At 33.2% G+C, this 25,507-nt stretch overlaps 1 protein-coding gene across 6 annotated transcripts in view; it reads right to left on the reverse strand.

Annotated features, from left to right (window-relative positions):
- The window catches only part of Ift88 (intraflagellar transport 88), a 127,441-nt gene that overhangs the window by 92,613 nt on the left and 9,321 nt on the right, over positions 1-25,507 (reverse strand). For 4 of the 6 annotated variants that reach the window (XM_078015702.1, XM_021735481.3, XM_005338617.4 and 1 more), the window contains 10 exons: positions 18,844-18,900; positions 17,651-17,704; positions 16,962-17,025; positions 15,970-16,039; positions 12,575-12,665; positions 11,644-11,748; positions 9,813-9,915; positions 8,976-9,090; positions 6,403-6,634; positions 4,434-4,504 (listed from right to left, as the gene is read on the reverse strand). In XM_078015702.1, coding sequence (XP_077871828.1) covers positions 4,434-4,504; positions 6,403-6,634; positions 8,976-9,090; positions 9,813-9,915; positions 11,644-11,748; positions 12,575-12,665; positions 15,970-16,039; positions 16,962-17,025; positions 17,651-17,704; positions 18,844-18,900 — 962 coding nt within the window. The remainder of the gene's footprint in view (positions 1-4,433; positions 4,505-6,402; positions 6,635-8,975; positions 9,091-9,812; positions 9,916-11,643; positions 11,749-12,574; positions 12,666-15,969; positions 16,040-16,961; positions 17,026-17,650; positions 17,705-18,843; positions 18,901-25,507) is intronic. The other 2 variants (XM_021735480.3, XM_040281336.2) reach the window with 1 other exon arrangement.

Consider the following 25,507-nt stretch of genomic DNA (forward strand, 5'->3'; position numbering starts at 1 on the left):
GACAGTCTTCAGATACATCCATTTACTGGCGTATGTCATAAAGAAATTCTTCTTAATGGCTGAGTCACACTCATACATTGCAGGTGAAACTGAAAATTGGTGCAACTATTCTGGAAAGCAGTATGGAGATTCCTAAAAAAAAACTAGGAATGGAACCACCATTTGACCCAGTTATCTCACTTCTCAGTATGTGCCCAAGGATTTTAAATCATTTTATTTTTTTTTAGTCTAGTTCCACTCTACAGATTAGACTAGGTAATTTTTGTTTTCTATATTCCAGTTCACTCTTTCCTCTATCCCCTCTATTCTATCAATGGGTCTATCCATGGACCTTCGATTATCATATTTTTTCATTTCTAAAATTTCCACGTGCTGCTTGTTTATATCTTCTATTTCTTTGCTGAGATTCTGTTTGTTTTCTGAAGCTTTATATATTTTCCATGTTTTAAGCATGCTTATAACTGTTTATTGAAGCCTTTTTATCATGGTTGTTTTAAAAATCTGCCATTTAATTCTAACATCTTTGTCATCTTAATGTTGCCATATAGCAATTCTCTTTTTTTAATTTAGTTCAAGTTTTCCTGGGTTTTTCTGAGGGAGTATAACAAGTGATTACTGATGGAGATTTGGACACTTTTATTATGAGAATCTGGACTATTTTAGCTGGTTTTCTTGACACCATTCTAACACAAACAGGAAGGTGAAAGTGCAAGTCTAGATTCCCCACAAAGACCCCTGAATCGGGTAGGGGGTGGGTGGATGGGGAGTATAGCTTCCTGCTTCTGCTGTGCAGGGTGGAAGTTCCTGCTATATAGTCTCTACTAAGACCCTGGTGAGAAGCCTTGTTATCACTTGGCAAGATTAAAGGCTCCACTCTCCACTATACCTCCTTCAACATCACCCTAGGAAAGACTGGTAGGGATACATTATTACTGCTGAGAGGGGTAGAATTCAGACTGTCCATACATCATCCACTGACAATAAAGAGGAATGGGATTTGTTAATAGTCTTTGAGGATTACAGTCCTGGTCCCTTGCCTAGCCTTTTCTGATATTACCCTTGTGGGGTATTGAGGTGCCTTCTTATAGCACAGCCTCACAAAGGTGTGAGTCTAGGTTTACTTTATTCAGATTTTGCTGGTGTCGGTGGGAGTGCAGCCAATTCTTTCCATGGTATTTCTATAAAAGTTGTCTATCTTGCTAGTCTACCCCATGTCCTTGTTTGTTTGCTAGAGAAAACAGGCTTTTCTTAAGGTTTTTTTTTTTCTTTTTTTAAGAGCACCTATAAGGATTTTCTGATTGCCAGTTCTTTAGCTCCAAGTCTAATGCTCATTGCATCCCCAGGACCCTTGCTGATCTGTCCTCCTCTTTCTGCCTTTCTTGTATTTGCTTTACATATAACTTCCAGAGTTTTTAGTTGTACTTAATGAGAAGAATACAAAAAAGGGCTGGGATTGTGGCTCAGCGGTAGAGTTCTTGCCTAGCACATGCAAGGTGCTGGGTTCAATCCTCAGCATCACATAAAAAATACAAAAATGTATGTCTATTTTATCTTTCCAGAAGCCTCTCTTCAATTTAATACTAATTCTTAAAGATTACTGCCCTCCATACATAAAATGAAGTATTATAAAAAGGAAGGAGATCCCGATACACACTACAACATGAATGAACCTTGAGGACATTATAAGTGCAAAAAGCCAGTCACAAAAAGAAAAAAAAAATGTGAGATTCAACTTACATTAGAACACTCAAAATTATAGAGAGCAGAATGGTAATTGCTAAGGGATGGAATGTGGGGGCAAAAAATGGGGAGCTATTGCTTAATAGGTACAGAGTTTCAGTTCTGCAAGATGAAGAAAGTTCTCAAGATCAGTCACATAATAGTGTGAATGTACTTAACACTTCAGATGATAAATTTTATGTTATATATTTTACCACAATTAAAAGAAAATAATTAAGGGCTTTCTACCATGTAATGTACTCCTAATTTATCTACTGCATGTTCACTAAATTTAAAATTTTCAAAATGAGATAGGGTTTGAGGGATACAGAAAAAGAAAAAAAGAAAAATCTGAGTCTCAAAAGAAAACCATGGGATACAGAAAAAGATACGACCAATCTCAAAAGAAAAATGTTCACAAACCACAAGAATACGAAATAAGCAACTTTTTTATTTTTTCCTTTTTAGGTGCTGGTGATCAAACCCATGGCTACCTTATCATCAGACTGTATCCCCAGCCATTTTAAAAAATTTAATTTTTAATTTTTATTTTTGCAGTGCTGGGGATCAAACTCAGGGCCTCATGCATGTTAGACAAGCACTCAATCATGAAGCTACATTCCTAGCACTTTAACTTCCTGAGTTACTGGTATCATAGGTGTGATTACATAAACAACCCTTTTTTAAACTCTTTTTTTTGGGGGGGGTGTCACTGGGGATTTAATTCAGGGGCACTCAATTGTTGAACCACATTCTCAGACCTATTTTATATTTTATTTAGAGCCAGAGTTGCACTGAGTTGCTCAGCACCTGAACTCACAATCCTCCTGCCTCAGTCTCCATAGCCGCTAGGATCATAGGCTAGGCACCACTGCACCTAGCTTAAACTCTTGATTAAGAAAGCAACTCTTGATAATCCAGCCCAATCTTTTGCCTACAAAAAGTTTCATGATATGAGGGCAATGCCCAAGTACTAGAAATATTGGCACAAAACTGCATAATTCTATCCTGACTCCACCTTTAGTCCGGTTTCTAGTTACTATCTCTCTATAAAAATTAATAACCAAGACCAAGGGGTTGCTGATTCTCATTCTCAAAACATGGCCCACATTGTCCCTTGAATGTATATTCCTTGCTTTACCAAAAGGGTCTCACTCTCAATACAGCCTCCATTCTCCCTTGAATGTACCTCTGCTTTCCTAAATAAATCTCTGTCTGTGCCTCTAACAGATGCATCCTTAAATTCATGTTTGTCAAGAGCCCCACTCAATTTTGAGTTGAGGTACTCCTCTCCAAAAACTCCTTGGATTTTCTCCAGTGATAAAATTATACTTGGCAGAAACCAAGTACATGTGATATTGTGATAGAAATATATTTGGTATTCATTCTGGTGCCTGGCAAAGAGCTCTTGGAATCTTCTGAATGATGGAAGTGCCTTTTGTTAATTATAATGAACCCCTTTTAACCATACTTGACTTTATGTTAATGAGGTGACTTCATATTAGCCTGTAGAAAGTTTCAAAATGGGGCTTGGTTGCCACTGGAATCAATCATACATATGATTGAAGAGTTGGAACTTTCAGTCCCACCCCTCAACCTCCAGAGGGAAGAGGGGTTAGAGACTGAGTTTCATCATCAAAGGCTAATGATATCATCAGTCTTGCCTATATATTGAACCTCAGTATAGAACACCTCCAAGATGGTGAACACATGGAGGGACTAGGAGGGTGGCACACCTGGAGAGGATATGGACACTCTCATACCCTGCCTTATTAATCTCTTCTGTTTGGTTATTCCTGAGTTACATTCTTTTTTTTTTCCGGATTCAGTCTGGGGATTGAACTCAGAGGCACTCAACCACTGAGCCACATCCCCAGCCTTATTTTGTATTTTATTTAGAGACAGGGTCTCAATGAGTTGCTCAGTGTCTCACTTTTTGCTGAAGAAGCTGGCTTTGAACTCTTGATCTTCCTGCCTCAGCCTCCCAAGCTGCTGATATTACAGTTATGCGCCACCACACCTGGCTCTGAATTGTATTCTTTATAATAAACTGGTAAATAAAAGCAAAGTGTTTTCCTGAGTTCTATAAGCTCTTGCAGTAAATTACTGAACTCAAAGAGGAGGTGGTGGAAATCCCTAATTTATAGCCTGTTGATCAGAAGTACAGGAAGCCTGGGCTTGTAACTGGTATCTGTAGTCAGGAGTGGACTCTGAATAAACTCTGAGTAGTTAGTGTCAGAACTGAATTGTTGGACATTCAGTTGGTAACCAGCAAGTTGGATCATTTGTTCTTGATGTGGGAAAACCCCCTATATTTGGTGAAGGAAGTACAAACAGATTATAGTTCCATATTAAAGGAAGAAAAGAATGAAGTAAATATATATTTTTTTCTCTGTCTTGGTATTTAATTGGGAGGCATAACAAAATATTTAAGGACATAATTTTTTAAGTAATGGTGATATAAACCAAATTCCAATATTATACCAAATGAAGAGAGAAAGAGTAGGAACAAGTAAGTAAGAATATTGGGACCAGCATGAGAACTGAGATTATTTTGAAGGGGAAAAAGGAATCCAAAAAGTACTGAAATGGTAAAACAACAACACTATTTAAGAAATATATTGAATAAAATAAATTTTGTAGGAAACAATAAAATGCATATTCGATCATTTTAGAGAAATTAAAACTTCACTATCAAGAACCCAAAATATTACCTTTCACGTTCCATTTGCCTGAGATGATCATTTTTTATAGCTTCAATCACTAGGTTTGTATGAGGATCATCCTGAGAAAAGCAATTGAAAGAAAAAATTCAGAAGTAAATGCTAAAAACTTGGATTTGTAATCAAAATCCCAACTAATTGTATAAAATGGAGAGTAAATAAATCTTTCACAAATATTTTCCCTAATAAAATTCATTTTTTTTCCTTTTCTTACTTCCGCGATCACCTATTACATTCTCTAAGGAGCTAGAATACATTCTGAACAGCTGCTACAAGGATCAGGCTAGAAAGAACAGGAACACAGAGAAGCTGTGGTTGTTAGTATAAATACATGATGTTATAAATTTAAAACTCAAATATATATGCTTTCATGATTATCAACACCTTAGTATAATCCATGCCATTATTTCCAATTGATAATACAGACAGGAGTTCAGGATGCAGCTCAATAATACAGCACTCGCCTAGCATGCACAGCTCCCTGGGTTCAATCCCTAACACTGCAAAAATATTTTAAAATGTGACTTTTTCCAACAGAGATTCTTTTTTTTTTTTGCAATATGAAAATAATACATAATTAACATTTACCTAGCGCTTACTATGTTCAAGGTATGATTTTAAGCATTTTGTAAATTTAATTCTTATAACACTACAAGGTAGGTCATTATAATTAGTCCCATTTTATACATAAAGGACCTGAGGCACAAGGAAGGAGACGGAAGAATAGAATGGTGAAACTAGGCATATGACTTGAGTCTACATTGTCTATGAAACTAAAGATATTACGCCATTTTAACCTATAAATATAGGGGATTTAAATTTTGACTTATATACAATTTACATATAAAAATCTGGAAAATGTTTTTAAAGTGTTTAAAAAAAAAATCTAATTGCCCAGAATATAATTGAGTATTCTTTCACTTTCTGTTCATGTGTAGGTATGTTTCTATCTGTACTTTTTCACCTAACACTATAATATTCCTCTAGACCTTTAAAAATAAGACTTTTGAGAGCTGTATTTTGCTTTACTCTCAAATAAAGATAAGGAATTAATTTTTTCCACTGTTGACATAGTTAGTACAGATTTTTTTAGGTTTCTCTGCTTAACAATTTTTTTTTTTGAACCAGTGATTGAACCTAGGGGTGCTTAATCACTGTGCCACTACCTAGCCCCCCCACTTACTTTTTAATTTTTTTATTTTGAGACAGGGTCTTGCTAAGTTAATTAGGGCCTTGCTTAGTTGCTGAGGCTGGCTTTGAACTTGAGATCCTCCTGCCTCAGTCTCCTAAACTACTGGGATTACAGGCATGTGCTACCACACCTGGCTTAACAATGATTTTTAAAACATCAAAGGATTTTAGGTTCCATAGTCAAGATGTTACTTTCAATGAATAACATTATTATTTTTAATACAATTTTTTTAGTTTTGACTAAAACTGAGCAGTATGTTTTAACCAAAATCTCTAGCCCTATTTCAATAGATCTAACTGAAATAACAAATTAAATATATCAATGATAAAAAACATGAATACAGGTCTGTAAAAAACTCAAGAAGTCATCAATTCTAATTTGCTCATTTCTAGAAACAGGAAAACACAGTTAAGTAGGAGATGGCTTTTTCTTTTTAGGTTTTTCTTTTTTTTTTTTTTTTTTAGTTGTAGATGAACACAATACCTTTATTTTATTTTATTATTATTTTCTTTAATGTGGTGCCTAGGATTGAAACCAGTGCCTCATGCATGCTAGGCAAGCGCTCTACTACTTTTAAATACTTAAAAAGAAAAATGTCTTTTTCTTTTTAAGTATTTTTTTTAGTTGTAGATGGACATGATACCTTTATTTTATTTATTTATTTATTTTTATGTGGTGCCAGGGATTGAACCCAGTGCCTCACGCATACTAGACAAGCGCTCTACCACTGAGCCACAATCTCAGCCCCTTTAACTTTTTCATACTCACACTTGGTGAAATATATTTATCATCTTCATCAATTTCTAATGGAACAGCAATCAATTTTTGGAATGCCTTCTTCATTTTTTCTCGGTCTCCAATGGCAAAATAACTAAGAATTAGGTTGAAGCCTGCTTTCAGATTTGGTGCCATGCTCATTATATGCTCAAATGAATTAATGGCATCTGAATATTGACCAGTTTTAATAAATGTAACACCAATATTCTGCATTATTTTAATCCTAAACAAAAATAAACATAGATTAGCATTAAAAGTTTGAATTCTTCAGTATGGCATTCAAGCCATTCCTGTTTTTCTTTTCCATTTTATTTCTTTTTTATTTTCTTAAAGCCTTTTATAGTATAATGTACATAATATACATACCAAAAAGTTTGCTTATTTAAGTATGTGATTCAATGATTACTTCTATATTTACACTGTTGTGGAACTATAACCACATATTTATTTTAAGTCATTTCTACTACCTTTAAAAGAAAACCTGTGCCTATTAATAGTCATTCTCCATTCTGTTAGCCATAGGAAACCATTAATCTACTTTCTGTTTTTTCTAAGCATTGTATATAAGTGGAATTGCATGATATGTAATACTCTATGTTGGCCTTCATTCACTTAGCATAATCCTTCTGCGGTTCCTCCATATTGCAGCAAGTATCAGTACTTTGCTCCTTTTGTATTGTCAAATAGTATTCTATACTATGGATATATACTGTATTTTACTTAACCATCGCCAATTTGATAGCTCTTTCAGTGATTTACACTTTTTGGCTATTATGATTAATGCTATTATGAACATCTGTGTATAAACCTTTGTGACAACAAACTTTAATCTCTTGGACACACACCTAAAAAATGGAATTGCTGGTCATATAATATGTTTAACTTTTAAGAAACTACCCTAGTATTTTCCAAAGTAGCTGCACCATTTTACATATGTAATATATAAGGTTTCAGATTTCCCACAATCTTCATACATAATTGCTATTTTCTATCATTTTGAATAGAGCCATCCTAAAGGATATGATCTGACCTTATTTCCAACTACTCTGACATGAACCTACTGTTTCAACAAATTTATTCAAAATTAGTTTATCAGATCACAAATAATTACTCATCTCATAGCATTCTTTTTTCTGGAATGTTGTCCTTTTTGTCACTTAAGTAACCTATCTCCAGTATACCTATTTCAAAAAGTCTTCCTTTTTTTCTTTCTTTTTTTGGTATGGGGGATTGAACCCAAGGGCGCTCAACCACTGAGTGATATCCCCAACCCCCCCCTTTTAATTTTTTTGTAGTTGTAGATGGACAGAATGCCTTTATTTATTTTTATGTGGTGCTAAGGATGGAGCCCAATGCCTTACAAATGCTAGGCATTGAGCTATAGATTCAGCCCTTTTTTATATTTTACTTAGAGAAAGGGTCCCACTAAGTTGCTTAGGGCCTTGTTAAGTTGCTGAGGCTGGCTCTGAACTCACAATCTTCCTGCCTCAGCCTCCTGAACTGCTTGGATTACAGGCATGTGTCACTGTACTTGGCTGAGTCTTTCTTGACCACTATTATTTTCGATATTTATTCCTTTGGCTGAATTAATACAGTACCATTGTCTCAACTATTGATTATTAAGTATGGAAATGCCACCTAATATTATTATCTTTTTCTAAAATGCTCAAATTCTTGGTCTCACCTGGATTAAAAGTACCTCAAGCCTACTGTCATGTATAATTAAAAAGAATTTTTTAAAAATGTTTTTTTAAAGTACCTAAAGGGGGCTGGGGCTGGGGCTCACCGGTAGAGTGCTCACCTACCACATTCGAGGCCCTAGGTTTGATCCTCAGCACCACATGAAAATAAATAAATAAAATAAAGATATTGTGTCCAACTACAACTAAAAAAAAAAATAAAGTACCTAAAGGGTACATTGTGTCTTATAAGCTAGATTTTGCTGATGATAATTAAATACCATGCAAAATTCAAAACCAAATGATTGTCAAAAGTGGCATTTACAAATAAATCGTCACAGGTAATGATTTCCCCTGTCCCTAGGGGAAATCATTACCTGTAAACATATTGTGTCTGAATATAATAGAAAATATTGTGGGAATATGAAGTATTCCAACATCCTCCCTCCTCTTCTAAGAATCAAAAATAATCCCATCCTTTCACTACCTCACTCTCAAAATATAGAAACAATGTGAGGTAGTTCTAAGTTTCTAGACTTGTTTTCTAATCTGATACATTCTGTAGAAATGCTATTCTGATTATTTGTTGACATTAATTTGTATCATCGTACTAACGGCTTGCAGAGTGAATCTCTATATTGGTCAATTAGCTTAGTTTTATTTCACTTGATCACAAACTATGCATTTAATCTTTAACTTGTCACTATACAAGTGTACACAAGTAGTCACAAGTGAATAAAGCAAAATATTTCACAGATAACACAAATCCAATAACTCTCATTATAAACACTTCAAAATGTTTAACCACTAACCAAAGATCAGAACATCTACCTTGTTTCTGAAAAACAACACTTAAATTTTACAGTAATCTTGGTGTTTGCTTACCTCATTTCTTTATGAACACTTGGGATTTGGTCTAAGGCCATTCGGTAGAACTTAATGGCTTTGGAATAATTTCTTTGTTTTAAGTAAATATTTCCCATATTCACTTTTAGTCTCCCTAATTAAAAAAAAAGAATGTATAGTATTCTGATTTTTGCACTTTTTCTATGATATTATAGATGATCTTAATTCATATTCTCTAATGTTCTCAAGTTATAAAGTTTTAGACATTATCTAAAAATCTAATTTTAAAATAGTTATACTGTTTCATGTATTCAAACATTAGTTTTCTGTGAGGCAATGAAACTTAAGATAGTAGATGCCTGAAAGTATAGTTGGAAAGAAACTGACTTACATTATAAAACTGAAAGTATATTCTGCTAAAAAAAAAAAAAAGTGAGACTATACGGCATTTTAAAATTAGACTAAAAAATGTCACACACATTTTAATATGATGTTAAAAGGAAATAATATTCTGATAAACTTTAATATTGCAACTAAAAATTTATATAATATAAATGCTAAATATAAACTGTAGTCTATTGGGACATATTTACAGATGGCAAAGCATATTCTATAGGGATGCCATGGCTCATTCTACCTGTGGTAACAGAACACATTTTTTGTTACCATTATTTAACATACTTCATACCAACCATATTTCTTCATTTGTATTTGTATGGATTTTCACATACAGTATCTCTAAGAAGGATACCCCATCATAAATACAAATTTGCTTAGAGCATAGATCATTTCATTATAAGGAAGCATAAAGTGGGGAGATATAAATTAACACTATAAAAGAGTTATGCCTATTGGCAAAACTGATTATATACCTACCTGCATTGCTAAACATCTTGTTTTTCACTATAACTTGATATGTGTTTAGTGCTTCAGCATACATTTCATTAGCTGAATACTGACTGGCCAAGTTGAAAAGAACCTAAGGAAGAAACAATGGCAAAAAAACATAATGATTATGTTAGGTCCTGTTCACTTCTGATCTGTCTAGAGATTTAAATCATACAACAAAAGCTGCTTATATCAAGATACTCAACCAATTTAGAAATTAAGTCCACAAAAGAAATATCTTTCACCCAAATAAGCCACAACATTAAGAGATAAACAGCTGTCCTCTATACATTTCACTTAATTTTCTATGTACTCTATTTTACCTAGTATTTGCCATCCATTAATAGCTGAAAGACCCACAAAGAATAAATGTATATTGTTAATGTTGCTGGTGATAAAGGAAATAAGCAAGATAAATGGATTAATTCTCTTTGTAAATATAAACTAAACGTGCAATGGAAATATCTTTTTTTAATATTTATTTTTTTTAATTATAGGTGGACACGATATCTTTATTTTTTTATTTTTATGTGGTGCTGAGGATTCAACCCAGTGCCTCATGAATGCGAGGCGAACGCTCTCCCCTGAGCCAGAATCCCAGCCCCCCTGGAAATATCTTAAACCCTAAAGTATACCAGGGAAGAATTTGCATAGCAACAGCTTTATATACAAAATTATAACTTAAGTCATCAAAGATATAGTATTTTATGTACCTACAGGTAAAAAAATTATCACAATAATTTACTACCTGAAGATCTCATGGAATTTTAAAAAACTAATTAGTAAATATCTAGTATTTTAAAATACCAAATTCCCCCTTTTAAATTACTTTAGTATATGAAGACTTTGCCCACTGACAAGGAATTTTTATACAAGGAATTCTTTTCAGAATAAATGTTTTGCTAGAAATTAAATATATTTTCACTACCCTCACAAAGCATTATCTTATTTGAAATCCTTGAAAATCACTGATCCAAATGTCTACATTACAATCTCATTAAGATAACCATCCTGATTGAGCATAAATATTAACAATCTTCAAGACATGTAGTCATTGGATGGTGGGTTTGCAATTACTATTAAAAAAACAATTAATTGAATAATTTAATAAGAGACCTTTGTACAAACTAAAAATGAGTGTCTCATGAATTAAAGATTATTATGTATTTCATTCTGGTACCTAAAAAAAAATCAGATTTTAAAAATAAAAGATAAGGCAAGGACTGTGGTTGTAGCTCAGTGGTAGAGTGCTTACTTAGCACATGTAAGGCACTGGGTTCGATCCTAAGCACCACATAAAAAATAAATAAATAGGGCTGGGGTTGTGGCTCAGTGGCAGAACGCTTGCCTAACATACACAAGGCCCTGGGTTCGATCCACAGTACCACATAAAAATAAATAAAGGTATAAAAACAAATAAAATAAAGTTTAAATAACAGTACACATATTTTTTTTAAAAAAGAGATAAAGCAAAAAGAAAAAAGATATTAGTGGGGAGTGAAGGACACAGAAAGGTTATTTAACAGGTACAATGTTTTAGGTAGAAGTAAGAAATTCTGGCATGTTACCGAACAGTAGGGTGGCTACAGGTAACGATAATGTATTGTATATATGTTTGAGGCCAATGTGCTTAATCTGATTAAACACTACACAATGTACACATGTATCAAAATATCACATGGTACACCATTAAAATGTACAATTTTTATATTTTTATGTATCAGTGAACAAAGTTTTAAAAATATGTAAAATAAAAAGGCTTTTGGAATCCATAAATCTTGGCCAAAATAATTTTCTTTGCAAGTATTTCTATACTTACGGAATACGTTAAATCCAAATTGATATTTTCTGGAGTTGTAACTTGTTCCCGTTGTCTCACCAGGACTCTCTCTTTTCTTCCTGCATCTTTTGCCTTTTCTAAGGCCTGAAATCAGATTTACACTTTTAAAAATAATTTCTGGGCATTTATCAACTTTCATTCATTTGGGAACTATCAACATGAAGCTTGGCCAAATTCATTTTCCAACCTCAGATTCCCCAGGATGCTTCTCTACTCGAATAGACTTTCCTCTGTATTCTTACATTAAAAAAAAAAAAAAAAAACCTACAATATTTGTTTAAATGGAGCTCACCATCACAGAATTGTGTCTGTGGTTTTCTGAGAAAGAAGGAGAGAGTATGAAGGATGAAATGTAAAGTGTACTTGCACCAAGTCAAGTCTGTACCTTTCACCACCTTTTGAGTTTGACCATGCCTACCTCCCTACCTTTTCTTTCCTCCTAATTCCTATATCTTTAGGTATTTTAATTCAATTTTGTGAAGAAGGAATTTAAGTAAAATTTTGTTTCTTATTTAACATTCTTCAGGAGGCTCAAAATACAAGTGAAAGAATAACTGCTGCCTAATATTACAAGAGATTCTTAGGCTGGCTCTAATACTACTCAGAATGTCAAGAAGCTTTCATTGATTTCCACATTAAAATTCAATAAAAGACTTTGCTTTTATTAGAAATAAATAAAAAATAGCTCCAATTCTATAAGCAATAAAAGTAGGGTTTTATATTGAACATTTCTAATAGTATACATTAATCTGATAACTGAGTCACAGAAATTATATTTACATGATAGGAAAATCAAAGTAATGAGAACAAAGCAAATAAAAGATCAAATTTTGAAAAGCAGAATTTTAAAGAGCAGACATATATCTCTATATACTTCATAATTTCAATTCCTATTACTTTGTGAACTTACCAATTTTAAGTCTCCACAACTGTTAGCAATACAGCTTTCTTCTACCAACTCATTTACCTTCTTCTCTAATTGTCTAATCTTTTCTTCTGGACTGTTGAAGAAAAAAGCAAGTGTAATTTAAATCAGTCAACTACTAATAATTTATACTGAAATTGTATTTACTTTTAATACTGTCCATAACATGCTCTTTAACTTTAGGAACAGGTGCGGGCTCAGTGGTGCATACCTATAATCCCAGCCGTTCGGAAGGCTGAGGCAGGATGATCTCGAGTTCAAAGCCAGCCTCAGCAAAAGTGAGGCACTAAACAATTCAGTAAAACCCTGTCTCTAAATAAAATACAATGGGGCTGGGAATGTGGCTCAAGTGGTAGCGCGCTCGCCTGGCATGCGTGCGGCCCGGGTTCGATCATCAGCACCACATACCAACAAAGATGTTGTGTCCGCCGAGAACTAAAAAATAAATGTTAAAAATTCTCTCTCTCTCTCTCCTCTTTCACTCTCTCTTTAAAAAAAAAAATAAATAAATAAATAAAATACAAAACAAGGCTGGGGATGTGACTCAGTGGTTGACTGCCTCTGAGTTCAAGCCCAAGTTACCCCCCCTCCCCGCAAAACAAAACAGGTGACATATAAGACAAATGTATAAATGGCATTAAAGAACAAATGTATTGCTGATTTTGATAAATATACTATATAATTATTCATAATTATAATAAAATAGCTAACATTTATTTAGTACAACTCTATTAACATAGCAAAATGCTTTACCCTAATAATTTCATTTACTCCTCACAACAGCACTTGACACAAGTACTATCATTATTTCTATGTTACTAAAAAGGAAACTATGTGAAATTTAAGTATTTCACTCACGATTGAAAAGTTAGTTAGGTATGAAGCCAGGATTCAGACCCAACTGGAACCCTTGCTACTGTATTACTACCACAAAGGAGAAGTGGATTTTTTTTTTCCAGATCCTATAGTAAATGAAACTGTACCTATGGCTAAGAAAACTGAACACCCTCCCCCACCAAAATTACTTATTATCAGAAAGATGCTAAGAGAAAAATTCTAATAAGGTAAATAAGTTTTAAAATTCTGGCTTCATTAAGAGAAAATAGCAGTTTCCTAGCAAGTACAAGATCCTGGATTCAATCCCCAGCACCACAATCAACCAATATTTTTAAAAAGAGCAAATTATCCTCGAATCATTCACATTTCAAATAAACACTGATGTTTTGTTACTACTTTCTTCTGCCTTTAATAAAATTTTACTAAAGATACATTCAAATAGATGGTAGTTCTCTTAATAAGTCTCTATAAATGAAGGAGTAAATATTAACAGTATAGCTTTGTCTATGGAATTATATTCTTTGGGGGAAATCTGGGCCTAAAATGGTAAATTCTATTAGTTTTTTAAGATCTTCAAAATTCTGACTGAGCAAGAACAAAATAGATACGATTTTTATAAAGGTTACAGTGAAATTTAAATTCTATTTTCTCGTTGTCTGAAACATCTAATAAATGTCTTTAAATGTTGCTTAAGGATTATTACTAAACCAAAAATGTTAATGCAAAAACTCTAAGAGAACTTTATGAAAGACACTCTGTTCCTAACAAAGACCAAGAAATGAAACCTATATGTAGACATGGTTGGATACCTACTTAACAAGAACTTGCCACCCACCCTGCTTCCTAGCACAGACAATCTAAGCCAGTCTTGAGTATCGAATTCCTTTTTCTAGTATTTGGCTTAACCACAGGCATATAATGCATTGCACATCTGCATGGGATAGAGAGTTCCTGCAAAAATTCTCACTGTTTTTTAAAAGGAACTAGAACTATGAACTGTCTGCCGCTTTATCAATTACAAAGAGATTTTGAACTCTTACTACTCTATTGGCATCATAATGATGGGCAAGTTCTTAAGAAAAGCTAAGAGAACTTGAATCAAATGTATGAAATATGATATGTCAAGAACTATGTAATGTTTTGAACAACCAATAATAAAAATTAAAAAAAAAGAAAAGCCAAGAGAATAAAAAAAAAAGCTGAACTAGGGATAATGTTATTGAGTAGTTAAATTTACCTTCCCCTGAAATGCCCTTTCTCCACAATTCTCACTATGTTTTTTTAATTGGTTTTCTTTTGTCTGCAGCTGAAAAGATCCTAAATGACATACTTAAATAAAAGAATATACTTTTATTAGCAAACATGCTGTCATTAATGAGTGCACAAAATAAAACAATTGCCTATAGAGGTTCCTTGTTAGCCGAAAAAGGGAACTTAAGTAACTTATACAATTGTCCCAAACATTGGTTTTAAGAATTACACAATTCTGGGGGCTGGGGAATGTGACTCAAGTGGTACTGCGCTCGCCTGGCATGCGCAGGGCACTGGGTTCGATCCTCAGCACCACATAAAAATAAAAATAAAAAAATAAAGATGTTGTGTCCACCGAAAACTAAAAAATAAATATATACAATTTTGGGGCTGGGTTATGGCTCAGTGGTAGAACGCTCGCCTTGCACATGCAAGGCCCTGGGTTTGATCCTCAGCACCACATAAAAATAAATAAATAAAATAAAAATTATTTTTAAAAAAGAATTACAATTTTAAGCCATATATTACACAGAAGCAAAACAGTGTACTTGGTTAATAGATGAGTTCTAGAACCAAACAACTGTATTTGAATCTGAGTCATTCTCTTTATTAGCCTTAGCAAGTCAAGATTTCTGTGTTTCTGTTCCTTCTCTATGAACTGGTGACAGTAATAACTCCATTTTTATGTGTAATGCACTTGGAACAGTACCTGCACACAGCAAGTACTCAGTAATATTAACTGTTTTTATTGTTTATGAAATGTATACATCAAGGTACTCAGATACCAGTACATGTATACTGCTGAATGGATACTGCCGTTTTTTTTTTTTATTGTTGTTGATGTTGTTGTTTTAGCTACTATCTAGACAACAGCACAAAACTTATGTTAATTCTACAAAAAATTATGTTGTTCAGACTGAGGATGGAGCTCAGTGGTAGGCAAGTGCAAGATCCTGAGTTCAACCATACACAGACAGACACACACAAATTATATTGCTCAATAATATGATTAAGTTGATATGTATTCTTAATTTTTTCTTTTAAATGTCCTTTTATAATAATCATAACATTTACAATCACATTTGGCCTTCAAAAGAAACACTACTGACACTCATAACAATTAGACATCAAGTCAAATAATACTGTAACAAAACTGCAAAGAACTCTAAGAACTAGAGATGGTGTTTGATTACTTTCCTGCTGGGACAAACTTTTTAAATTACACATCTGGAAAATACAAATAAAAAACATTCAGCAACAATAACAAAATGACAACATAATGACTTGCATACCTATCTTCGTTTTTGGTTTCCAGAGGAGGAGCAGGGCCCCTTGATTGACCAAGTGGGTCAAATGCAGAGCCTGAGATACAATTCAAGAGTTCATATTTAATTTGCAACCCAGAAAACTGAAGAAAACATGAAATTTGCACCTTATTTCATTTACCTACTTATTAAATAATTTAGATTCCTTGTTTGTTAAATGGATATAACATTTATTAAGTCTACATAAATATTTTATATGTCAGGAAATTGGTAAGATCTTTAACATACATGAAACTATGTAAATAAAACTTGTGTGTTAACATATAAAAGATACTCTTAGCATTTCCCCACAGTGACCTCTACATCTATCTAATATGATCTCTAAATTATCAATCATGAGAGTTATAATCTGATATTGGCTTCCTAATTTTCCTTACTGGTGTAATAAACATTAATTTTTGTCATGATTTTATGTTTTAATTGTTACTTAGCTTCTATAATTAAATACTATTTTCATCTTTCATTTTTTAAACCAAGCTCTAACTTATATAAAATAAAATGCCATATTTTAAATGCATGGTTCAATACATTTTGATAAATCAAAAACTGTTTTAACTACCACTCCAATGGAGCTATAGAACAATTTCTTTTCTTTCCTTTTTTTTTTTTTTTCTTTTTAATACCAGGGAGTTAACCCAGGGGTCACTGAGCCACATCCCAGCCCTTTTATTTTTTATTTTGAGACAGGGTCTCGATAAGTTGCTCAGGGCCTTCACTAAATTGCTGAGGCTGGCTTTGAATTCATCATCCTCCTGCCTCAGCTTCCTGAGTCACTAGGATTATAGGCATGCGCCACTGTGCATGGCCCCTTCCTTTCTTATGTGGTACCTCAAATAAGAATCAATTATAATCAATGGCATTTTAGATTTTATTTAAAACAGGAATGACATTCATATATACAAAAACAGTAAAAAATTAAGATACATGAAAAAAATTATTATAGAGATTGTATAACAAACCTCTCAAAGATGCTTTGGTAAAACCTGCTGCTCTCACTGCTGTCATGGGTCTAGTTACTCCATCCTTCAAAAAATAGGAATTATTTAAAAAGTATTCTAAGACAAGATCTACCTCCTATTTAAAAATCTGTACATGACACATATCATAATATAAAAAAAGTCCCAATTTTAATACTGATTTTAATTACTATCCGCTTATTCCTTACTTCTATCTCTTCATATATCAATCCTGTGTATTTTCTCTTACTCCATAAAGTTTCCATTCCTTGATATAATTTGGTTTCTCTCAGTTTGAAAAAAAAAACTAATTAACATTATTTAGATACTCTCCTACTTATGGCTGGTCTCCTATATATAGCACATAACACAATCATTGAAAAGGATAACAGAAGAAAAGCAGGTCTCAGCAAACACATCATATATATAAACAATATAAACCATTTCTATATCTACTCCCCAATAGGTTTTCATTTGAGACCTCAATACATAAATCCAAAGATTTAGAACAATCTTTGAACATAAATCTGACAATTTAGGACAGTCTAAACTTTACCCCACAATTTTAAGAATCAGGGTCATTATATAAGTAATTTAACATTTTAAAATATATAACAAAGAGAGGGGAATCTCTGGTATAAATTCCAAGTCATGAGAAAGGCACAAAATCAACAACTAAATAGCAGAGATACCTGAATAGCCCCTGTCATTGGTCTTCCCATTGATGATGTCAGGGATGTCTTGGACTAATAAACAGAAAAGTCAGTTAAAAAGATTCCTAAACACAGCTACCTTTATTTTTAAAAACCAAGTTATAGATGTTTTCTTTATAATTTTTTCTTCATTCTTTTGACAAGTAAACTTACACATATTTTTTTCCCATTTATCACCTGAAGGCATAGAATCAAACTATGAAACTCTAAAATCAGAAGTTAACAACAACCCAAAGCCTTTATAAAGTTTAAATGGAACACAGTCAAACTCTATCCATTTACACACTGCCTATGGTTGTTTTGCATTACAAAAGCAGAGGTGGATGAATAGCTATGACAAAGACCACATAACCTGCAAAGCCTAAAATATCTGGCCCTTCACAGAAAGAGTTTGCTGTCTCTTATTCTGAAACAACACCAAAAATCAAATTTATGAGTACATGTTCAGAATGATTAATGAAAGTATGTTTCACATGACATACTGTTAGTTATATTTTGTAAAAGGCTACTTTCTTCACTTACATAAAGGATCATTATAAAGGCAAGTACCCTGGACTTCTGGGTTCTAAAGCCATTTTTCTGACCCCTTAGAAAATATTATTATAAAGACTAGGAAATGCTATTCCACCACGTGCTTCCATTTTTTTCTCCCTTCAACTTGTAGGTAATTTGGACAAGATTTAAAGATTTATTTATTTATTATAGAGTTTTATAGAGTATCTTTCCTCCAAAGATCTCTAAGGCAAGACCTAAGTATATAACTCCAAAACACTTTTTTAAAAATTTTATTTCTTCATTTATTAATTAGTAAGTTTTTAAAAATAATTATCAACAACATTACATTTAGGTAACATCTGATTTCACATAAAATACATGAATGGAATACACATGAGACTTGGTTATATTATGCAGAAAATGAAGCAACTTAATCAACCAACAAATGTTTACAAATGGAAAGTCAGCAAAATATTTTCTGATATATTTAAAATCAAAGTGACTAAAATGTTCAAAGCTGTTAATCAAATTAGACTTTTTAAATGTTCATAACTATTCTTATAACTATCCAAATAGAAACTATATCTGGTTCATGAAGTGAAAGATTACTAAAATTATTTAGAACTGACTTATGTTTAAGAAAAAGCATCTTAATATTTGCAGCTTACAAAACCTACCCCATATCCAGTAGCTATAGGTCTAGTAACTGCAGTGCTTGGTATTTTAGCAGTTATCTTGGGGAGGAAAAAGAACACAGTTAACAGAATTCTGATTAAGCTATAGAATAGAAAATTGGGAAAGAAATGGAAATATAGACTCATCAATAAGAAAATATTTATGTAATATTTAGAATAATTCTTCTAAATATTTCTATCTTAATATTAGGGAGCTCACTTTTCTTAATTGAGAAAGTATTAAGAAAGAGACTTATTTTGAAATTCATTCTAAAGGAGAAAGGAGACTTTAGAAATGACCTAAGGTAATAATAAGAAAGATTTGTTTTATACTTTCATCTATCATGTATTCAACATTTACTACATTTATAGTACTGCCAACCACTAGCCCACACAATAGATGCAGATTTTAATGTCTAAGAAACTGGGTTTAAATCCCAATTCTCTCTCAACTGGTTAATATCTTTGAACCTAAATTTGCTCACCTTTGTATATAAAGTATGCTGATAACAAAATTGTAGTGGTTCAAATAGGACCATGTGAAAATGTGTTAAACAGGACAGTTGTTAGGTTTATTTATTGTTCAACATATTTAAATACAATTCATTGAGGAATTCTACTTCTGGCTATGATGGATTATTGCTTTAAAAAAAAACTTTCTTACTAAAAACAATTAAAAAGGCTAGGGACAAAAACATGTTTAAAAAATTGTTTCCATGCACCGGAGAACCATCAAAACTGAAGAATTGCAAGGTCTCAAAATTAAGAAGAGAAGAGAAGACCTGAGAGGTGAACCTGCATTTGCGCTATTTTTCTCTGATAGACTCTATTCATTTCAAAAGCATGGATGAGAAACTGAGCACAGTTTTTGAAAAACTCATGGTCTGAGGGGATAAACAGTGGAGTTGGGGGACTGCCAAAGAGGCAGCTCTGATGATCCTCCAGGCTCTAGCTTGCACTCAAAAGACCCTCAAGCTGAAAGGCAAATAGAAGTATACCAACCAGCCTTCTTTAGGGATGAAGTCAAATTTAGAATCACTTCCAATCCAACCAGATTAAGGAGGTCAGAGGTACCTTGTACTGCTAGAGTCATAAGTAAAAGTAAATTATCTCTACAATCCTGAGAGCTGTTCTATCCAACAGAACTTTCTGCATAACAAAACGTTCTATATCTGCAATAGCCACTAGCCACACATGACTACTGAGTATTTAAAATGTGACTACTGCAAGATGGATCTGAATTTTTCATTTCAAATAAATAGTTACATGTGGCTAGTATCTATCAGATACTAACAGAGACATAGAGTGATAAATTACTTCTACAATTTTTCATTTACAATGTCTGGTGTTCAATCAAAAAGAAATCAGACATACAGGAGGCAAGACTAACTAACCAAAAACACAAGAAACACAAACAAATTAAAAGAAATCCAGATGGAGATACATGTAATGAAAATACCAGATATAGACTTCAAGATAACCATGCTTAATATGTTCAATGAGTTAAAAGACAAGATTGACAAGTCAGTAGAGAACAACAAAAAGAATAAATGGTAATTCTAGAACTGAAAATAGTGTAAAATTTTGGCATTGTAGAGAAAGTAGCAAAACTACTAGTTTATAATAGATTTTCATAAGTTAAGGATGAGTATTGTAATGTTTAGGAACACACCAAAAAAAATGGTTAAAGAATATAAACTACCAAGATAACAGAAGAGGGAAATAGAATAATAAAAACAAGCAATGAAGGCAAAAAAAGAAAGAAAGAAAGAAAGAGAGGGAGGGAGGGAGGGAAAGGAAGAGAACAAAACTTAAAAGAGGAAAAAAATCCAAATAAGTAATAAAATTTAAATACAATATTTCATTAAATGTAAATAAGATGTCTCAATAAAATAAAAAGATAGACTATTTTAAAAACTAGAGCCCAATTACATGTTTCTATTGAGATACATCTTAAACATGGATTTGGAAAACTTGGAAGTAAAAACTGGGAAAGACATATGATGCAAGTATTAGACATAAGGAGAGCTTATATAACTATATCAACATATTAACATCTGACAAAATGGACATAAAGCATTACTAGAAATAAACATATTTCACAACAATAAAAGGTTCATTTTACCATATAGATATAACAATTCTAAATCTTCTGCTAAAGACCAAAAAGAGATAGACAAATCCTTAACAGTGCAAGATGTGCTTGTACTTCCCATTAATAACAGAACCAGTAGACAAAAAAAAACCTCATAAAAAAAATAAAACTCCTGAAGAAAATCATTAATATACTTGATCCAATTAGACACTGTACCATACACTGTACTTATTATCAACTGCAGAATATACATTCCTTGAAATGCACTTGGGTAATATTAATAAATTCCAAAGAATTGAAATCAGACAGATTATGTTCCCTACCTAAGAATAAACCTGAAAAAATTTTAAAACAAAGATGATTAGAACATTTTAGAAATTAAGAGGTTTACTCTCAAATAATCAATGGGTCAAGAAAGAAATTGCCATATAAATCAGAAAATATTTTGAACTGAATAATAACGAACATATTATGATATAGGAAAATATGGAAAAATACACATCTATTTATTTTGTAGAAAAATAGATGCCTGAATTACAGGTTTTAATACACGAGTTGTTAGATGAACTTTAATCATTGGGTCTTTGCCTTCTTGTGGGCAGGTATTTTAATATTGCAGGGCTTAGAACTCAAATGCTTGAAAAAGTTGGCTCTAGGTCTTAGAAAAGGCTAGAAGGTCTACAGGTCTCAGCAACTTTCTCCTTGAGAACAAGCTGAGAACAAAAGAACATTACTGTTTTTTAAGTCTTACCTAATGACTACATCTGTTTTGCTGCTGTTGTTCTTTGTAGTCAGCATTGACAAGCTCCTATACTGTCTCAACCCTTTGTCGTTTTTCCCCTCACCTGCAGTGTCCTTCCTCCTATATCTAAAGGTCTGCCTCAATTTCATAGATCCTTTAATATAACTCTAATTTAATCTTTTAAGAAACATCTTCTAATTGTCCCAACTACTGGAAAATAACCTCTCTTCATGGTCCCACAGCAATTTATTTTCTTTTTTTACACTTATTGCATTACGCCTTGTAACAGGCCCCTTCTCTCTCTCTGCTTTCTGACCCTGCCATTAACTAAGAAGCTTTCCTCTGATGGGCTCTTCCCCCATGATGTGCTCCTTCACCTTGCTCACAGCAATGGAGTTGGCTATCTATGGACTGAGATCTCTAAAACCATGAGCCCCAAATAAACTTATCCTCCTATAAGATTTTCCTGTCAGATATTCTGATCATAACAACTCCAAAGCTGACTAAAGCAGCCAGTCTGGCAAAATTATCACCTACTGTGAATCCCCTGATTTACTAAAGTCATGGTCAATAAGGAAAAGAACAATGAGTCAAACAGAAAGTCTCTTCAAAAGTCCACAGTCTAGTCACTAGCCTAGCAGAACCCAGTGTTCTGGTTTTTCTTCCAATAATGAAACTAACCTTAAAACTAAAATACTAGCTGTGGAATATGTACTGAAGAATTACTTTACCCAAAGAGAGACCTGGTCTTTTCCCTTGGCTACTGGGAAGTGATCTCTAGACTCCTATCTACTTGATAAGAATGTCTTTGATTGTCTGGGGGCCTTGATCAGTGGAAGACCTAACAATGTGATCTATGGTAGGTGCATTGGGACATATCAGTTTCACCTACCAGAGTTACCAGCCTGGACCTCCAGGAGGGGCTGGAGACCAAAGGGTAACTATAGAGGCAGTATGTGATTAAGCCCCATAAAATTTTTGGACATCAAAATCTTAGGTGGACTTCCCTAGTTGGCAGTAATTTGTGAGTACTGTCGCATACAGTGGCCAGGAAGAGTTACAACCACTCCTGGCTCCATAGAGAAATGACAATCAGAAGCTCTATATGTGGACCACTCTCAAATTCTGTCCCATACACCTCCTTCCCTTGGCAGATTTTAATCTGTATCCTTCTGTTGCAATAAACTTGGGAGTACAATAGATTTCATTGAGTTCTATGAGTAATTCCAGAGAATTATTAAAGGTAGTGCTGGGAACCCTTGGCTTTGCTTGCAATTGCTTTGAGAAATTAGGGAACTCTTATGGAGGACTCTGACAGCTAGTTAAACTCATTGCAGGGAACCATGCTACATTCACTTACACCAAATGAGATGAGGCAAACTACTCACAAGATTCTTTTCATGTTAAATGTTTAATACTAATCATTGATTTTTACTAAACTAGAATGTGTGCTAGGGAAGATGGCAGAAGGAATAAAAAAAGTGAAGGAAGATGAAAGCAGGAGAGTATCTCATTTTAAAGCAGAGGAGTTGCTGCATCAGGGTTTCCTAATGTTGGCAGTACTGACCTCTTGAGATGGATAATTCTTTATTATGTGGAACTGACCTATGCATTATAGGATGTTTAGTAGCAACTATGGGTATCCACTAGATACTAACAGCACTCTATAACAACCAGAATTATCTCCAAACATTGCTAAATGTCCCCTAGAGGTGTGGGTGGGCAAAACTGTCCCCCAGTTGAAAACAGCTGCTATAATAAAACTAGGAGGGGAAAGTTGTTTTTAAAAAAGAATGTTAGGTATAGATCATTAGAGGGGAAACTCTCTATACTTCACTATTTCTCTTAGTCCCAGCCTTGTTTATTTTCAACTACAAAAGAAGTTTGGCAGATTTCATGCACCGTGGAAAACACATATCTATACTTCACATGACATATACAAAAATCTTAAGAGTTACAAAAGAGTCATTTTACAAAAATAAATAAATAAATAAATAAATGTAGCGGTTTATGTACCAGTGGAAGAGAATCACTATACAAGAAAGAAATAATTTGTATTATTAAGACCCAATGTTTTGAAGGAATAATATTCTAGCACTTTAAAAAGTAGAAAGGTAAATATTTTTAAAATAATATTTTAGGTAAACATACTCTGATGTTTTATATACACAATACTTATATTTTCAAAAGCATACAGAAATTTTTGATTTAAAATACTTTAAAATTATGTGTACAACTATTAAATGTGCTATGGTATGAATGTGGTTTATCCCCCAAGTTTTATGTGTTGGAGGCATGGTTCCCATAGTGGCTATACTGGGAGATACTGTGGATCCTGTAAGGGAGGCCTAGTGGGAAGTCAAGGGGGTTCTGCTGACAGAGGGGAAAATTGGTCTCCTAAAGTAAGTTCTCACAAGAGCAAGTAGTTTAAAACCTTAAGTCTAACCAATAAATTCTTCTCAAGATTCCTTTTCAAGATGGGATCCTTCCTCCCACCCATGCTCTGCAATGTACCATAGAGCCCTCACCAGATCCTACATGTTGTTTGTTCTTTCAGCTCCCAGACTTTACAAAGTTGACCTGTTTCAAGTATCTCATTATGATAAGGAAAAACTGACTAATACAACATGTCAAATAAAAATAAGAAAAATTAAAAATCCACTTATTGGATACACTGAAATCTATAAAACATTACTGAAGGAAACTAAAGGTGACACAAACAAATGAAAAAGACATAAGATATTCATGAATTGGAAGACTAAATGTTGTTCAGATGTTCATACAACCTGAAGTGATCCACAGGTTCAAGCCAATCTCTATCAAAATCCTAACACTGCTTTTTGTTCAAATAGAAACATTCATCCTGAAATTCATATGAAATATCAAAAGTCCCTAAAAAGTTAAAACAATTCCAAAAAAGAGGAACAATTATCAGACTCACATTGCCTGATTCCAAAACATGACAAAGCTATAGTAATCAAAACGATGTGGTGCTAGCATAAAGACAAGATCAAGGAAACAGAAGAGGCTGCAGAAATAAACCCTTGCATATATGGTCACATTTTTACACCATACACAACAAAGTAACTCAAAATAGGCTGAAGGCCTAAACGTAAGACCTAAGACTATAAAACTCCTAGAAGAAAATATAGAGGGGAAGCTTCATGGAATTGCTTGTGGCAATGATTTCTAGGATATAACACCAACAGCACAAGCAAAAAAAAAAAAAAAAAAATTTCAGACAAGTAGAACTACATCAAACTAAAAATCTTTGCACTTCAAAGAATACAATCAATAGCATGAAAACGCAACTTATTGGATGGGAAAAATATTTGCAAATCATATATATCTAATTAGTTAATATCCAAAATGTATAAAGAACTTCTATAACTCAACATCAAAATAGACAATTCTCCATTGACAGATGAATGGTTAAACAAAATACGGTACATATACACAGTAGAAGCCTTTAAAAAGAGAAAATGCTGTTATATGATACAACATGGATAAAACTTGAGGACATTATACTAAGTGCAATAAATCTGTCTTAAAAACATAAATACTCTATGATTCCACTTATGTAAGGTACCCAGAATGATAAAATCCACAGAAATAGAAAGCAAATGGTGGTTACTGGGGACTTAGGAAAGGGGAGAAAATGGGGAATTGTTGTTTAATAGTCACAGAGTTTCATATTTATAAGATGAAAAAAATTTGAAGATCTGTTTCACTGGAATGTGAATACACTTAACACTACTAAACTTTACATTTCAAGATAATTAAGGTGATAAATTTTATGATATGTGATTTTTACCATTTTTTTTAAAATT

The sequence above is a fragment of the Ictidomys tridecemlineatus genome, chromosome 6 (genome assembly GCF_052094955.1).
Source record: "Ictidomys tridecemlineatus isolate mIctTri1 chromosome 6, mIctTri1.hap1, whole genome shotgun sequence".
NCBI lineage: Eukaryota > Metazoa > Chordata > Mammalia > Rodentia > Sciuridae > Ictidomys > Ictidomys tridecemlineatus.